The sequence below is a fragment of the Atta cephalotes genome (genome assembly GCF_000143395.1).
Source record: "Atta cephalotes unplaced genomic scaffold scaffold00030, whole genome shotgun sequence".
NCBI lineage: Eukaryota > Metazoa > Arthropoda > Insecta > Hymenoptera > Formicidae > Atta > Atta cephalotes.
The window spans coordinates 930,579-946,519 of NW_012130094.1; the positions used below are offsets into that span (position 1 = coordinate 930,579).

Below are 15,941 nucleotides of genomic sequence, written 5' to 3' on the forward strand. Positions count from 1 at the left end.
AGAGAGAGAGAGAGAGAGAGAGAGAGAGAGAGAGAGAGAGAGAGAGAGAGAGGGGAGAGAGAGAAATGTCCAGTCTGGGGTTTTAATTGGCAAAAAAGAGGAAGCACCGCCATGGCGAAGAAGAGTGGTGGAAAGAGGGTTGAAAGGGGAGAGAGGTAATTCCCTCGACGGCGGACTACTCGAAGCGACAATGGAGCCGGCTCCTCACTTTTTCAGCAAAAGGCCGGCTTCGATCGACCTACTTTTCCTGACATCGATGGAATCTCTAGTTTCCACGTATGTACGTGTGCATGGAGCGAGGGTGAGAAAGGAGGTAAACGCGAGCGAATACGTGCCCTTCTCTTTCCGACAGGGCACGTCGGTACCCGGAGCGGCTCATGTACGCCGAATGGAATTCTTTTCAAGGTACGTCCGACCCTTTCTCGAACTCTACTTCGATGCGGTGTGGACGCGGAGAAAGAATACGTGTCGAGAGTGACCGACAAAGCCAAGGAGCTGATAAAGATGGTCTATTAAATCCTGAGATGGATGAATCACATGTGTGTAATAATTATTTCTGTAAAAAGATTGGAATTAAAAAGTAGATTAAAAAAAATATACGAAAAGTAATAAAAACAAATGAACTGGCACAATTACACGCTGCGAATTACACTGATAATGATTTTAAATGAATAATTTTGATTTTTATTATATCTTTTCTACAAATTTTGGAAATGAGATTAGAATTTATCCTAATCCGGATTCCAATTTTTTATAATCAATATAACTCTTTCTAGAAATTTATATTATTTTGCTAACAATAACTTGTATGGAATCATTTTCTTAATTAAAATTAAAAAACAACAAATTAAGAAACAAAGAGATAAATAGAATAATTTTTTATGCATGTTACTCAAAAATTCTGTCCTCACAAATTTAACAGACTTGAAAACAATATAAAAAATATTATAAAAAATACTTTATCAGATCAAATTAACATAAAAAAGTAAAATTTTGTCGATCAATGTTATTAAGTCAAACGTACGATAAATAATTCCATTATTCTGTAATTAATGCAATAATATATTTCAAGCAATAAAAAATCACTTTCAAAGTTTTGAATTTTCAAAGTAAGATTGTATCGACAGATCGAGAAATCAGGTTCTTAAAATGCTTACATTCATTAATCGCGTTCAGGCACGCTCCAAATATATGATCTGATCATTATACGCGTTATAAATTCCATCGCGGTGCAAAACATGAAGCAACCTCGTTTATTCCTCACTACATTGATCATTAGTTGCATAAACAAAGCAAAAATTGATTAGACAGATTAAGCACGTTTGTATAAGCGGCTTATTGTGCGTGTACATACATCAGTGCAATAAGTGGCACGTGTTGTCGCCGGATAGATTTGCGGGCGACGCGTGAGGTGTCGGCTGGCTTTGGCACGTAACGCGACACCTGTAATATGTAATCGCCCCGTTGATGTATTACAGAGGACAACCGCGTTAGCCACGTACAAGCGTCATCCCAGTGTTCACGTTTCATTTTTGGACGAAGTGACGGATGTAAATACGCGAAACGCGAATATACATTTTAATGGATACGCGAATAGAACTTTATTCAGGAATAATGGATTCTTCTCCTCTTCTCTCTATCTTCGATAAAAATATAGAGTAAAATCATCAAATGTATAAACGTATTTACATCTACATATGATGTAAGCAGAATTTTAAGAATTTAATTTGACAAAACATTAATTTATAGATGCAGCGTATTGTTAGAGAATAATGAGAAAACAGTTTGTCTGAAAATGTCATTACAATTAAAATAAAATTATAGAAATATGAAATTGTTGCAATTTGCATTCAATATGTTACACAACGAATTTACACAAAATAAAAGTATTATGTACGTTGTGGTAACAAAGTTGCGTACGCCGCGTTTGGAGTGAACACGCATATGTTGTTCCAGATAATAAAAATTGCGGCAAGAATAAACTTTTGTCCAAAGCGTCGCCATTATCGTCATATTTCCTACGTGTCTGTTAGTGAACTGCAAAGTGCAACCGCATACTTTCTAAATGACTGCTTGTAGGTTTTATTTCGTCGTTACACGCGACACTATATTACTAAAAAAAAAAAAAAAAAAGGAAATTAAAGTTTTATAAAATGAACATTTTACTGGACATGGAATTCTCGCTTATAGTTTCCTACACTCGTCATTTCGCGTCCAGAAAATTATACATTATGCTTAAGCCGTACTCTCGACAGAATTATCAGTATGTAAAACGATGCATGAAATAACTTGCATTATATAATCTGTCTTCAAATCTTTATATACCATATTAAAGCAGCATTATAAATTCATCCTTTTTCATATTTTTCACGAAATAAAAATTAATCAAATGTTTATATTATTATACTATACACTATTATATATATTATTATACTTTATATTGTTATCTATACTCTTTATTCTGTTTATTAGTATACTTTACATTATTATGCTGCAAGATTCATAATGACTTAATATGAGAATTTTTACACGACCATTAAATACATCTACTAAATAATAAAATGCTTCTTCAGTAAACAAGTATTTGAAGTCTCTGTTTTTAAAATGCCTTTTTCAACAATTCTGTTTACTATATGGCTATATGTGTATCTACAAATTATCTGCCAAATATATTGTTGATCTATACTACTTGTCTCCTTTTACAAATAATTTTATTATTGCGGCGCTATTCAAAATATTATATTTATGTGCGATATTGCATAATAATATTATGTATAATATTATTATGCAGTAATAAAATTATTTATAAAAGGAGACAAGTAGTATAAATATTATATTATTATTATATTAATATATAACATATAACAATTATTAATATAATTTTAGTAATATTAAATATTTAAAGTACTTTTACCTGTTTTTTTAAGAATTTTTAATTAACTAAAGTATATATTATACCTCAATTAATCTAAAATAAATTGTTTGCTCTTAATTTTGACTTTTTCTTTTTGCGTAGATCACTTCTAATAAAGAAATTAATTTTGAAATACTTCTTGCATTTGATCACAATCTTTTTATAGACATTAAAGATTATTCTAGAAGATCTTGGGACAAGAACTTCCAAGATGGTATTCAAAGCCATTGTCTTCTATATTACATGGCGCAAATACGCCAGGAAAACTTCTCAGCCTATCTCGCCATAATATGTACTCTCGTTTCCCGAACTTTTCTTCGTATCTGTTCAAATGTCCTACGCTTACTGTTCTTATGAAAACGATCTCGCAGGATGATTGCGAAGCTTATTAAGCAAAAATTGTCTTGTAAGTTACTCTATAATTAAATGGAGCAAGTGTAGTATTTTTTATTTTATTTATTATTGAATACTACTTTTACTGCACATTTAAATATATATTAATCAATTTTTTCTTTTCTTGATTGTGAATTAAAAAGCTTGTTGATAGTTATGAAAAATATTGCACACAAATTACTTTAAAAATTCAACCATTCACACGTTTTAAAATATAACAAATTTTATTTTACGATTTTTAGCAATACTTGTAGATAAAAAAAATATTCATTTTAAAAGGCGTGCAAAATATCACATTTTTTGAAATAACTTTTATATCATGTCTTGTTAAAAATATTCATATATGGTTACATAGAAACAAAATATAGAAAATAATGCATTTAATACTTCAGTGTTATCAGATGTATTCTGGTGCAAATGGCATAAAAAAGCATGCGAAATATTTTTAAAAGTGTAACATGCAACGTGATATATTCACAATTTAAAGCACAAATCTATAGATTATAAATAATCGATAAAAATTGTATATTGCTTTTCATTCAGTTAAAAAAATAAATTTTAATAATACCTACAATATGTTTAATTACAATAACAGATCACTCAAACTTAAAGCAAAAATGATATTATAAAGTTCTAATTGTAGAAAAAAAACTTTAAACTTTAAATTGTAAGAAAAAAAACTTAAACTCCTTTCTGTACCGATCGCCGTAAGGCGGAGATTCTCTTGTATTTCAAATAGAAAAATTTAGAATATAGATGTAATTTTCAGCTGTAGATAAGGGTTAATATTTTCTATATATTATAGTCAATTGTCTTATATTTGAAACTGTGAAAAAAATAAAAGAAATAAAAGCATTTTATGATTTTGTTATTCAACATTCCTATAGCGTATGATCGAACTAAAACAAACTGGTCACAAAACTAGGTTTCTTGCGCTTATTCTACTGGTAACCTTTTTCAACGTGCGAAACTGACATACCTTTGTTCTAGGAGAGTGATTTAACGCTGCCAGCAATGCCCCGAAAAAGCACTTGGATTTACCGTGTGCGCAGTAAACAATGAGATGACTGTGGCTTGAGCACGAGCTGCAGGAACCAGTGCGGACTTACAGAATGTAAAACGCGCCGCGATGGAGTATTTGCTATACTCCGTAGCAAAAATTACTTGAAGCTTGTTACTGCAACAGGTCTTCATTGCTCTACATGGATGCGTATGTATAGATCTCTGATATCACTGTTTAAACGGTGGTTTTGTTATTCACGCTAAGTTTAGCATAGTAAATGCAGTAAAATTCCAGGCAATACAAAAAATGTATAAAGTTTTGATGTCTAAAGCAAAAGTATTAAAATTTGTTCTTCAAAAGAAACAAATAAATTATTGCTAAAATAATAAAATTGTGTGACATCAAGACAAATAGCAGTCCACGAGTAAGGTTATGTAAACATAAAACTGAAAAATGAGCATAACATAATAAAAAATTAACTGTTAATAGACTAAGATAATATTTAATCAAATCGCATTACATGTTTCGGCCTATAAGTTTGAGCCCTCTTCAGATATAAAGAATACAATAAAAATATATTTTCTGCGTTTTTCATTAGCGGTTGCGTTTCATTTCACACAATATATATTTTATTGTATATTTTTTTATTGTATTCTTTCTCGAACTTGTAGCCGAAACATGTAATATGATTAAATATTGTCTTATTTTAATAATTAATTTTTTATTATGTTATACTTACTTTTTATAGTTTTATAATGTTTACGTAATCTTACTCGTACGTGGACTTCTATATGCTTTGATGTCCCATAATTTTATTATTTTAATATTGAGAGTCTTGTTTTGACTTACTTAAATTATCGCTAATTCATTAAAAATTAAATATTCCTATTTTTTAATACTTTATATCCTTAATTCTATATTTAATTATGTAGAATAATGAGAGTAGAGGAGAATAAGAGAAAAAGGAACACAGAGTAAATGCGAATAATATTACAATATTATATTGTAGTAGTGATAATCTCGCATTTCTCGCAATTGATATATGCTTAATGTCACTATAACATGTGACCATAGACTGCAGCACATGCTATTTAAAATAAATACCATTAATATGTTTTCAATAATTTTGATGTGGGAGAGAATGAGAGAATTGTGAATACCTATATGGGAAAAATTAAATAAAGCCAAACAAATAATAAACAGCAATGAGGCAATGGAAATTAGCGCAGAAATCAATACGTAAATTCAATGAAAATAATTTAATTTAATGACATAAATCTTAAGTCGCGCAACAAATTATTTAAACATCAAACATATATTTCGTCCTGTATTTATCATCATATTAGCGAATTTTTAATAATATCATAATTACAAATGTTCCGCATCTTTTTTTCTCGTGCATATAATTGTGATCTATTAAGCGAGAACCTTTAGTCCTGAACGGTTAAGTAAAGCCGATTTAATTATTTATTAATTATAGAAGCTTTATTCGAAGGAGATTAGCTTTAAACTACAATAATTAACATTTATATATTATATATTAACCTAAACCATAAATTTCATTTTTAAATAAAAAATAAAAGCTATTCGATATTACCTCATATTACAGCAAATTCCGCAAGGGGATTTCATTTTTTGTTTAACTATAATTTATTTTTTGTTAACTACAATTTATATTAATAACATATAAATGTTAATTATTAGTTTAAAGTCAAATAATTGAATATTTTTAAAAATAAAAACTTCTATTAATTGATAAATAATTAATTGATTAATTAATTGATAAATAATGGTTTTATTTAAGTCTTCCCATTCGGCATAAAATTAAGGCACTCGTAACAAAATAAAATCCTGATAGCAAGTTATAGTATTTATAGCTAAACTTCGATTTCAATTCATCTTCGGTCTCAGAATAATTGCAAAATTACGTTCTTACCCGCAGTAAATATTCCCGCAGCCACCGGAATCGGTTGGAATTTGCTGGATCACGTCGCACCTGAGAATTTCTCCGCGAGCCTCCCGCTATCGTGCGTGTTGCGCAAGGAATTTCATCGATATCACCGGTTCTTATGCAAACGGCGAACCGACCTAACACTCGATGTTCGCATAAAAAGGAATCGGATGTCTCGGAGAAAAACGATTCCTTTTCTCTCTCTCGAAAAGGTGTAGCTCGATCTACTCGTGCACGTTTGCACATGCATCCATGCAGACGTACGTGTGAATATATCTGCATGTATATGGATGAGGGTACTTACAAGGACGGCATTTGTAGGCGACCTCGATGTACTTCCGTAATCCAGGACAGGGATCACCTTGGAAAGTCTTCGGATCAGTGTTGAACTTACACTGCCGCTTTTTTTGACAGACTCCAACCACCATCTGCAACAGTGAGTGCTAACGCGTCAATGAGAAGATCCGTTCACTTTGCGATCAGAATCGATAAGAATTATAAACGATATCCCTTTATATCTTTTCTGAGCATCAATTCGCGCAGTTAAGAAATGTTGCAATTTTAACATAATACAAAAATAATATCCTATGTATATTTAACTGACAAGCAAAAAAAATGTATGTAAAATAAAGAAAATTATCTTTTGAAGATAAATCGCGAAGGTGACACTAATATATCATAACAAATATTATATTATATATATCACTTCATATCAAATTCTCTGTGTTGGACTATTTGTTAAAATCATAATTAAAATATGTAAAAAAAACAAAAGTTATTAAAATCTTTTAGAATTTTTAAAAATAAGTAATGCAAATATATCTCAAAATCATTAAGCAATTATGCACAGATCATTAAAGCAAAAAAGAGGAAATACAATAGAAATTAATATGATAACATGAATAAACTGCAATGCAATAGAACAATCTAGTTTGATACTACTTTGAAGACTAAAATTACAGAGAAATCTTTTGCCGCGATTATTGCAATTGATATAAAAGGTATTCATCTGGATACAAAACCATATCAAAGACGGTAGACAAACTGTGACAACTTCAAATTAAACCAGTTAGCTTTTGCATGAAATAAAGACATAATTTTGCAGCCAAACGTTTTCACCGACGAGTTTGACTATGAAATGAGATTATTTTTGCTTTTTTTCATGAAAAGCTGTCGGACAAAGTAAAACTAATATCGTTGAGGTCGACCTGCATAACAAAATCGTATGCCATGTGCCAATATTTGCAAGAATAAATCGATAAAATGAGCGATGAGCTGTTCATAAAGATATAAATAAAAACGTTTAAATTTTTAAATATTACCATATGCCACAGTGATCGAATTGATATAATAAAGATGCCCGTTATGGAATGAGAAATCCAGATTTAAACTTTGAGATGACATTTCTCGCAATAAATCCTTTACAATAATTTAAGAATAATGATGCTGATTAGCATCAATGTTCTTAAATTGCCTGTTGATTTAATATGAGATATTACTATCTCAGTTTCAGTTTAAGATTGCATTTCAAAATTAAAAATTAAATCGGTATGTAATTTACCGAATTGATGATATAAATTCATATCGAAATATTATTAAACACTAATCTAGCTCAGAGTGAATAAGATATTTTTCTACTTAGGTGTGTTATTCATGTATCGCTCCAATATCATTTATTATGATTTAAATTTTTAAGATTAAATTTTTACAATATTAATAATCTTTATCTAATTATTAAATTTTTAACTCATTTCATAAACATTATATTATAAAGGATAAATCGCAAAACATTCATAAATGAACAAAAAATATCAAAATAAAGGTTACGTAAGATAAGAGTTAAAGTTGTAACAAGCGGTTACAACCGCTTTGGCAAAAAATGAAGTAAAAACCATGTTTCAACTTTCACGGAAATGCGTTTTCAACGTTATCCAGAACTGCAACGATTGGATTCCGCGGAAGAGATAAAATGGTGAGCGCGTAAAGCGAAAAAAGATATACGGTTTTTTAATTAAGAAAATTTCCACTTGAATAGTATAAAAGTATTAGCTGTCGGAAGCGAGTAACATCATCACGGGAAATCATCCTTTCGAGTTTCACGTTCCTGAGAAGTCATTGGTTATCCGATAACGCCTGGTGATATCCGCACATCGCTGAGAATTCCAAGGATTCCATTTTCAATCGGCTAATTACATGCAAAGGCTCGAGTTACATTGCCTTGATTACGTTAAATGCAATTTAATCGCGTTATATGAGAAGCATTTTAATGAACTAAGTAATTTTAATCGGGACAACGCGTAATATCAATAACAGTCCATGTCATATAAAAGGTGAAAATAAGAATATAAACCGCAAATTGACTTTGCGGAGATTTTAATTTTAAGAAATCTTAGCCAAATGATTATTTCTTTTCACGTTTTTAATTTCAAATTTATGTTAATAAAAGATATTTCTACTGCATTTCAATATATTTTTTATTCCTGATTAAATTCACCCTGCACCTCGTGTCATGTAATAATTAAAAATCGATGAACTCACTCATAAAAATGTAGAAAAATGTAAAAAAATGTTCATTGTAATAGTCATAACATCTCATGGGAAAGTGAAGGAAAACAGAAGACCTAGCGTGAGAAACGTGGAAATTACGTTCCCAAGTTTCAAGCTGCTATCGACACATTCACGTTGAGATTCTCGTATGCGACTCGATCGCGTATGTATTTTCGCGTATATACGATATCCATCTAATTATCGGCTCTCGGAGTTTCCGTCTTGGGCCATTCTCCTGCATTTCACGTATATATGGCGAAGGTTCCCATGGGAGAAATCGATTTTCCGCATGCGTCGATACATTCTGACCGTTTCCATGTCGTCCGTCATTATAAGTAAACGTTTACCGTTCCATCGAGCGACTTCGCCTCAGGGGCCAAAGTCAGGACGCGTAATTCCCTTAAACCGCTACGTTTCTCTTGCTGTTGTATCACGACCCGATATCGTAAACTAACAAACCAATCTCAGCACAAGTAGGACCACCGCTTTGATATTAGTTGAGCTATTTCAATTTACCGTAAAGCAACACGATTAGTAATATACGAAGCCCTCAATATATTTCAGGAGATACTCTCGCTCGTTATTCTTGGATATTACTTATATGTTGATGCGCGACAAGAATAAGAGCTTCGGCTCAAAGTAAAGTGAACTAAATATACAAAGTGCCACGAAACCAACATAAATCCTCGGACGATAAAATCAAGCTATAAACTGAAGGATCAGCATATCGGATCTCAATCTTTTATAGATACACAGACGCTCGATCTCCTAACAAAGCTATAAAACGACTGGGTCTAATTCCCTTAATCCCTCAACCAATCTCGATCTACCTCTTATTCAATTATAAATTCGTTTAAGTTAACTCGTTTTATAATATCTGCTCGTTATACGTAAATATTTCCGTAAATCCTCGTTATCGATATTTGTACATCCACTTCAGTCTCAATCTTTCTTTCAGTTCGTGATTTACATACGTTCCACGCGAGGAACGCGTATGATGCACACGAGCGCACCCGTCGCTTTTATTCCGGCAAGCCACGACTTTAAATTCCTACCTCTTTATAGAAGCAGCGACGTATGTCGCTGAGAAGTTGCGCAGAGGGTAAGCACTCGCGCGGAAAAGCCCTTTCGCGAGATTCGAATCGCTTGGCGAGGCACGGAGCCACTTTCGAGTCGAACTCTCCTTATGGTTCTACAGGGAATACGCCTTCATTCAGGAATACGGCTTTCCAGTCGAAAATTCCCATGTAACTTGCACCCGAGAAAAGTACCCGTCTCTCCGCGCTGATTCGTTCAAGTCATACCGGAAATGCTTCTGTCGTGAAAACAGAGCATCATCAGGGTGACTAGAAATTTCTCGTGTATTGGAAGCCAATAGCTCGAACGATCGCCTTCTCGCGAATGATCTCGAACCAATCATATTATCAATTCTTTTATGGTAAGTTATATATCAGAATATAGACTATACTAACAAGAACTAAAAGTTGTATTATGAAATATTCTCATTTTTTTACATCCAACATTTTAGATGAAATAGAAAAGACGATACAAAGAAAGAGTCACAATTTGAGAATATACTTTAATTACTTCTTCTATTATATAGAAAAACTTATTACTATTGATTTCCCCTTTATGACATTTAAAGAGCGTTCTATTAACGAAATAATACATCAGTAGATTTTGTGTCAATAGATGTATTATTTATTTTATATATGCGTACATAGTTTTCACGATTCGCAATCGTTTGAAATTTTATTTATTGAATTTTATGTTTGATCTATGAATATATTTAAATTTTACAACTTTCTAGAATCAAAAGCAATATAAATTTTAAAACTCCATAAATTATTCAGAGTTAACTATAATCGGAGGTTGATCCAATATGAGAACATAGTAAATAGATTATAAGCACTTCACTATGGACTTGTTTTATGAGTCGACGACCTTTTGTTGAGAGACCAAATAAATCGTTCAGGAAGAAAATTTTTCTACAGTGTTTGGCCCGTTGAACTATCGACCATCATTGGTTTCCTCTGCAATATACGTTACAATCTGCCTGTAGAAAAGATCCAAAACCGCTATAAATTCCCGAAACATTATAGAAAACATTACGGATAGTCATTGAGGTAAGGCGGATTATACGTATACGTATACGTAAAATTATATCTATCACTGTTTTATGGTTCGATCTTTTGTAAAAGGATTAACAAAGACTTTATTTCTTAGCACAATTCCGGTCATATTATATATCACACGTATATTTGTACGCATAAGGAAGACGACAAATTTTAGCATTTTATAAAATTTATATGTTAAGGAAAGTAAGCGTCGTCGAGCGAATCGTATATCCAGTGACTAAAAAGTATCGCGCAAGAGAAAGCGTAAATCTTGTGAAAAGCAAGATCTGCAGAAGAGGATAAGATCGTCGACAAAATAAAAGAGTTACTCCATTTTCGCATTCTGGTGGGATCATACGTACAATGGTTCCTTCTTCGGTCGGTGGAATATGAAATATGAAATCGATACGCGGACTCTCGCGAAAACCACAAACCGGATGGATACCGGCGAAGATTTTTATTGTATACCAAAGGTAAGTTATTATATTGCAATATCGTGCGAATAACACCGCTTTTTTCGAGAGAATAGAACCGAAGACCATTCTGAATTACCAAGAGACACTTGATTTTTCAGAAGACTGCATTGTTCAGTGACGTTAACATAAATCTAAAACTTGTTTTATTATACACGGAAAGAACAATTTCAGTTAAAATACTTAAAATTTAGCTAGATACAAATCTAAAAATAATTTCATTTGACTATCAAAGTAATTATATAAAACTCAAGCTGGCTGCTAGAATATCAAAACTTTTTGCAACATTAATCATGCTTGAGAGTTCTACTTAGTTCTTTTTAAGGGCACAACAAAATATTTTCAGATATGTATCTAGTTAAATTTTTAGATTTCAGCAATGCAGTTTTTTCGCGTATATGTCTTTAATACCAAGTTTCATTATAAAGAGCAAGTTTCAGTTAAGACAAACAAGATAGTACCGTAAAAAATTTATAACGTAAAAGATTGTTGCTAATCTTGTATTTGATTTCCGCTTTTATACATTTAAATCATAACTTTCACAAATAAATAATTTAATATCGAAAAAAGGAGACTAAAAACGTATATTCTAAGAAAATCTTTATATTCGTCATCATTTGATCACAATTTCGTTATATCATCGAGCCATTTTCTGCCTCTTCTCTTTAGCCCGCGCAACTTCAAACGAATTTGTCAGTTGCATGCTTCACGAAACACAGAGGTGCCGTTTTCAGGTCAGTTACCATTATTTCGCCAACTAAGATTTTAGACCAGTGCGGGATATCTCTTTACTCGCTCCCGCGCGAGATCCATAATTGCCAGTGAATTAAGTTCAAAGAAAACAAGTTTTCGTGCGAGTGCATTCTTCGCGGAATTTTCTCGCGGAGTTTCTTTCCGCTGTTGCATTCCTGTTGAGAGAATAAATCGTACACACTGATGCTTTTCTCTCAACTTCTTGACTTGCTCGATTACCATTCTCGCGAAAACTTTGCGAAAGCTCCTTTGATGATATTTACAGTTACATCTGAGTACATCTGCGTTGCCTTTGACGAAGCTTCTTCCTTTAGCTTATTTAAAGTCGAACTCACTCGACAATTTCGAAAAATCACAAGGAACGAAAAATAAAGTCAAAAGCGAGAATTTGGAATGTTATAATTTTTTATGTTTAAATATTCACACAGTGAAGGAACAGTTTTACTGAAATAACTAAAATTTTAGTTATACAGATCTAAAAATAATTTTGTTAGTATCATTTATTATACCATCAAAATAATTATGATTGGCACTCAAATTGATTGCTAAAATATTAAAATTTTTTCTATAATAACATGGCTCATATTACGCTTAAAATTTCTACAAAATTATTTTAATGATCCAAAAAAATTATTTCCAGATTATATATTTAGTTAAATTTTTAGATATTTTAGCAAAATTGTTCTTTTCACAATTTGATATTAATATAGAGATATATTCTAATATAGAGATATATCTTTTTTTTTCGTGTAAATGAAAAAACTGACAAAAATGATAATGATAAAAAGAATTGTGAGTATTGTAACAATCTCGACCTTGTGTATGTGTAAAATCATCCAATAGACAAGAATAACAGCACTCTGATTCAAGCACGAGTTCATGCATTTGAGCAAGGTTTATGATGCTTGAAGCGAACGAAGGTTAAACCCCTAAAAGGGGTTCACTTTACGATTCTTTCCAGTTCGGTACTCACACACACAGGATAGAACTAGAAGAAGATGAAAGTGGAATGAATATATCATCCACATCCTGTTCCAGATTAGAATTGAGGAGTTCACGAAAAGCTAATAAATGTAAACCATTGAATGAAGTTTCGAAGTGGAGAAATGAAAGTGTTGTCAGAAATGGAGCAAGCGTGAACGACGGCGTAAAATCTCTCTCAGAATCAGGTACACAAAAGAACAATTTGGAAGTATCTAAAAATTTTAATAGGTACAGATCTGAAAATAATTTTGTTGTCCATTAAAATAATGTAGATTTTAGGAAATTATGATGAGAAATGTTGCAAAAAGTTTTGACACCCAAACAATCAGTTTAAAAGTCCTACATAATTATTTTACTGATTCTAACAAAATTATTTTCAGATCTGTATTTAACTAAATATTTAAATACTTCAGAAAACTGTTCTTTTTATATGTATCAGGTTAGATCAAGCAATCGTGATATTACGAAATGTGATATCATAGATATTATGAAACGGAGATGACACATCCTACATTTGATCAACGTTCGAATTCTTCAGAACTCACGAATTTAGGCTGCTCAGATTGAACGGAGTTTGTACTCGCCAACTTCCTTTCGGGAGCTGAAGAAGCAGAATCGGAAGATAATCGGAATTTAAAGTACGTCCAAATATTCAACTTTCACAAGAAAATGGAATCATGTCTTACCAAGTTTAGCAAATTTGTGAAGTTCGTGCGCTATGCCATTACACTAGAAATACCTATGTGATCAGCCTTTTAACTTATGCTAAAAAGAATATCGCATTAAAAGCATTCGTCGCACTTCAACCTTGGCATAATTTAATATCAACTTATATATGATAAAATTCAATATTACTACTAATATATAAAATTTCTAATTATTATTTGAAAAGAAAAGTCTACAATATTTTATTAGCACGCCATACTATGCTATTACCAAAGCATCAGCATCAAAAGATTTTAATTATTATTTTTATTTATTATTTTTAAGAAACAAAAAAAAAGATTTTTGATGAGAAAGAAAAATATTTCCAAAAAATGTTTAACTTTCTAATAAACTTTAATTCATCAATCAAAAATGTTGTTTTTGATTTTTATCAATTAGTTTCTAAGTAAATTAAATCAATCAATATCCACACAACAATAATAAACTTGAAAAACCACATATGCTGCCGCTTTGCTCAATCGGTATTTACCTGTTCAAAATAGGAAAATTTCATTGACACATACCTGCACTGATTGCGGCCAGATGCATGTGTGATTCGTTGATTTGTCCCCCGCGATCATCAGAGGAACGGACGAGTTGCATTTGCTGATACCGTGCATTCCCGTTCTTCCATATTGAGCGTGTTCGACAAGGATGGTAGTACCAGGCGGACATTTTAACGTCATTGTTTCCTCGTCGCAAGCCGCACGTTGATAGGTCTTCAGGGTGCCTGACAACAGGGCTATCAATTAAAATAGAAAAACCGCACAACATAAAATAAGATTAACGAATCAATAGATAATGACATAAAAATCAAGTAAATAAAGTAAAATTATATTAATGTTATAATCGACAATAATCAATATAAACGAGTAAAAAATGAAATATTAAATAAAGATGCCGCAGAAAGGTGCAATATGAGAAGTAAATAAAAGAGATTCAAGCCACACGTAAATTATAGAAGAAGTGTAAGCGGTCGCATATTGAAGATCGATTGATGAGCCGTAATGGCATCGCCACCACAACAGTGATCAATTTAAAGGGATTGAGAGTAATTAACGAGTCGATCAGCCGGGATTGGTTCGGGATTGGAGTGGGAATGGATGTATCAATGGCACAAATTCGTCCGCGAAAGCGACGTCGTTTCGTTTACACACGATACGCGGTTCAACATAGCGGGAAGCAGTCGACATTTGCGGAATTTAACGCGGAGATCGTTCGTGACGATGGAGTTTGCGAATGGAACCGCAGACGGTACCAGCGTGTAAATGCAGATTCGCGCGATAATTTCGCGAGTGGCATCCAATAAAGGGCGGTACGGTCGTAGAAGTTTTCGAGGAAATAGTGAAGCGATTGTAGCAGCATATACATATATATGTAACACACACACACACACACACACGCGCGCGCGCGCGCACACGCACGCACACGCACGCACGCACACGCACGCACGCACACACACACACACACACACACACACACACACACACACACACACACACACACACACACACACATACACACACGCACGCACACGCACGCACGCACGCACGCACGCACATATGTTAATAATCAGTATGTGAGATAATGCGTGATGAAATGTGACAATATCCATTTCATTATAAATTTATTAATTCAAGCGTTAAAACATGTGTGAATAAATAATAAAATAATAACAGATAATATAGTGCCAACAAACGACATTAATATAGTATTTTCAATATATAGATGCGATATTTTTAATGCACAAATGCAAAATTTTCAAGCAAGCGCAAAATAAATTAAATAAATATGTCAATGTATGTGTCACCATCACCAATGTGTTAATATATCACCATCACCGTAGTAGAGTGTTGTCACCACCGCCACCAAACAGCCAACAATCCACAACATGGATGAGCGCAGGCCGTCGTTGCATCGTCCCGTTGAGAAATATGAAAAATAAACAGATGAGAAGCTTGTTAGTTATGTCGTGAGCAGTCACGTACGAGATGCAGAATATGCAAATTTTTCAATATTTCCTAACTCTGGCAGAAGGAATTGCGCACGGAGGAACGAAGTCGATAATTCACGCGGCGACGAAGGAACATCTGTCTGACTC

The 15,941-nt window shown here is 32.6% G+C and overlaps 1 protein-coding gene across 1 annotated transcript in view; it reads right to left on the reverse strand.

The window, feature by feature from the left end:
- LOC105620907 overlaps positions 1-15,733 on the reverse strand; it is a 73,022-nt gene extending 57,289 nt beyond the window's left edge. The window contains exons 1-3 of the mRNA XM_012202384.1: positions 15,676-15,733; positions 14,365-14,582; positions 6,566-6,704 (exon numbers count right to left, since the gene is read on the reverse strand). Of these exons, the coding sequence (XP_012057774.1) occupies positions 6,566-6,704; positions 14,365-14,582; positions 15,676-15,733 (415 nt within the window). The remainder of the gene's footprint in view (positions 1-6,565; positions 6,705-14,364; positions 14,583-15,675) is intronic.
- Positions 15,734-15,941: the final 208 nt, after the last annotated feature.